At 42.7% G+C, this 2,791-nt stretch overlaps 1 protein-coding gene across 1 annotated transcript; it reads right to left on the reverse strand.

The window, feature by feature from the left end:
• Positions 1-308: 308 nt before the first annotated feature.
• Positions 309-647, reverse strand: LOC120077197. The gene has a single exon (XM_039031100.1). The coding sequence runs from the start codon at positions 645-647 to the stop codon at positions 309-311; it is 339 nt and encodes a 112-aa protein (XP_038887028.1).
• Between the last annotated feature and the right edge of the window lie 2,144 nt (positions 648-2,791).

Genomic DNA, 2,791 nt, shown 5'->3' on the forward strand with positions numbered 1-2,791 from the left:
GATGATGTTGCATGCCAGCACAAGGGCCACTCCATTTTCCTTTATTCCGGGTTTCTCAGATCTACAGAGGTCTTTTCTCGCTGAAAATCACCCCCGCAATATGCCTTGACTCGTTGCCCATTAACCTTAAATGTACCGGTCTAATCCTCAGTAATCAGCTCCACCGTATCATGCTGGAATATTTCTTTAATTATAAAAGGTCTGGACCAGCGCAATTTTAACTTGCCAGGAAAGAGTCGTAGTTGTGAATTGAAGAGTAAAACCTTTTGTCCTACATGGATATTTTTACCGCATAGCTGGCTGTCATGTCAACGTTTTTCTCGTTCTTTGTATATTTCGGCATTTTCATAAGCTTGCATTCTCCACTCATCTAGCTTGACCAGTTGTAGCTTTCTTGCTTCCCCTACTGCTTTTAAATCCAAGTTAAGCTTCTTCACCGCCCACAACACTTTATGCTCCAGCTCCAATGGAAAATGACATGCTTTACCAAATACCAACGCATACGGAGACATGCCTATCAGTGTTTTATAGGTAGTTCGGTATGCCCACAACGCATCATCCAACTTTGTTGGCCAATCTTTTCGCGAAGGCTTTACCACCTTCTTCAAAATCAACTTAATTTCACGGTTGGACTTCAGCCTGACCATTCGTCTGTGGATGGTATGCGGTGGCCACTTTGTGGAGGATATTATATTTCAGCAACAGATTTTTTACAGAGTAATTGACAAAGTGGGAGCCTTCGTCACTTATTATGGCACGTGGAGTGCCAAAACGCGTGAAAATATTTTTCACTTCAAGAATTTGGAGAACTATGGGCATCACTTGCGGCGCATGCTATTTCTTCTACCTCCTTAGACACATAGTCGACGGCCTAACAGAATATACTTGTGACCATTCGATGGTGGGAATGGTCCCCATGAAATCAATACCCCAGACATCAAACAACTCCAGTTCTAGAATGATGTTCATGGGCATCGCATGTTTCATGAATGTTACCGTGCGTTGGCACTGGTCACACTTCATCACGTAGTCTCTGGGCATCCTTAAATAATGTTGGCCCAAAGTACCCACTTTTAAGACTTTTGCTGCGGTGCGCTCCCTTCAAAGTGTCCACCATATGTAAATCATGACATTGGCGATAATATGCATTAATGAGACAGCATCCGGTACACATAGTCACATAATCTAGTCTGACCCACTCTTATATCAGATTCGGCTCATCCCAATAATAATATTCATTCATGTTGAGCCTCTTCTTTTGGTGGTCAGTAAACCTTCAGAAATTGCTCGCAAACCAGATAGTTGAACTATGTCGGCGTACCATGGCAATTCTTCAATATGAAACAGCTGCTCGTCTGGGAACACCACACTCACCTCTGACTCATTACGATAAACCTCAGGATTTTCCAATCTGGACCAATATCCGCAACTTGGTTCTCCATCCCCTTGCGGTCAATTATTTCCATATAGAATTCTTGGAGAAGGAGAACACATCTAATCAGCCTCGGCTTCGCGTCCTTCTTTGTCATCAGATATTTTATTGCCGAGTGGTCAACATGGATGAGTACTTTTGTTCCCAGCAGATATGCTCTGAATTTCTCTAATGTAAATATTACCGCAATTAGCTCTTTTTCTAGGGTGGTGTAGTTAGTCAGAGCAGGATTTAAAGTCTTACTTGCATATGCGATGGGATGTGATATTGTTTTTCTCTTTTGTGCAAGCACTACTCCCATCGCATACCCGCTTGCATCGCACATAACTTCAAAGGGAAGTGTCCAATCTGGCGCGATCAATCAGGCACAGTCGTCAGTGCGTTCATTAAAATCATGAATGCATTGTGGCAATTATCATCAAAGTCAAATTTTCTATCGGCTTCCAACAACGCACTTAGTGATCGTGCTATTTTTGAGAAATCCTTGACAAAACGTCTGTAAAATCCAGCATGACCCAAGAAACTCCTTACAGCCTTTACAATTGTTGGGGGTGGGAGCTTTTCATTTGCGTCTATTTTTGCCTTGTCCACCTCCAACCCGTCCCGAGATCCTTTGTGCCCCAACACAATGCCCTCCTTCACCATAAAATGGCATTTTTCCCAGTTAAGCACGAGATTCGTCTCCTTGCATCTTTTCAATATCTTCTCCAAGTTGGCAAGACAGACTTCGTATGTGTGCCCATAGACAGAGAAGTCGTCCATGAATATTTCAACAGAGTCCTCAAGATATTCTGAAAAGATGGCCATCATGCACCTTTGGAACGTGCTCGGCACATTGCAGATGCCAAACGGCATGCGGCGAAAAGCGAAAGTTCTATATGGTCAGGTGAATGTTGTCTTTTCCTGATCTTTGGGAGCAATCATAATCTGATTATAAACGACATACCCATCCAAAAAGTAGTAGAAGTCATTTTCGGCTAGATGATAGAGCATTTGGTCAATGAAAGGTAGTCCATGCAAACACGCCACCCAGTGACGATCCTTTGTGGTATTAGCTCATTATTTGCATTGGGGACTACTGTCATCCCATCTTTTTTTGGCATGCACTACACAGGGCTAATTCACGTGTTGTCTGCTATCGAATAAATGATGCCCGCATCTAACCACTTGATTATTTCCTTCTTAATGACCTCTTTCATTGCAGGATTAAGTCTGTACTGATGTTCGATTAATCCCTTATGGTTTTCTTCTAGACAAATTCGGTGTATACAGTATGCAGGGCTAATTCCTCGAATGTCTGCGAACCTCCATCCAATCGCTCACACATGTTTTCTTAGCATGCTCAACAACGCATTCTTC

Source organism: Benincasa hispida, chromosome 5, assembly GCF_009727055.1.
Source record: "Benincasa hispida cultivar B227 chromosome 5, ASM972705v1, whole genome shotgun sequence".
Taxonomy (NCBI): Eukaryota; Viridiplantae; Streptophyta; class Magnoliopsida; order Cucurbitales; family Cucurbitaceae; genus Benincasa; species Benincasa hispida.

What these genes read in the sequence shown, in the direction of transcription:
- LOC120077197 (XM_039031100.1), bottom strand. Translation starts at nt 647, where the DNA reads ATGGTCAGGCTGAAGTCCAACCGTGAAATTAAGTTGATTTTGAAGAAG.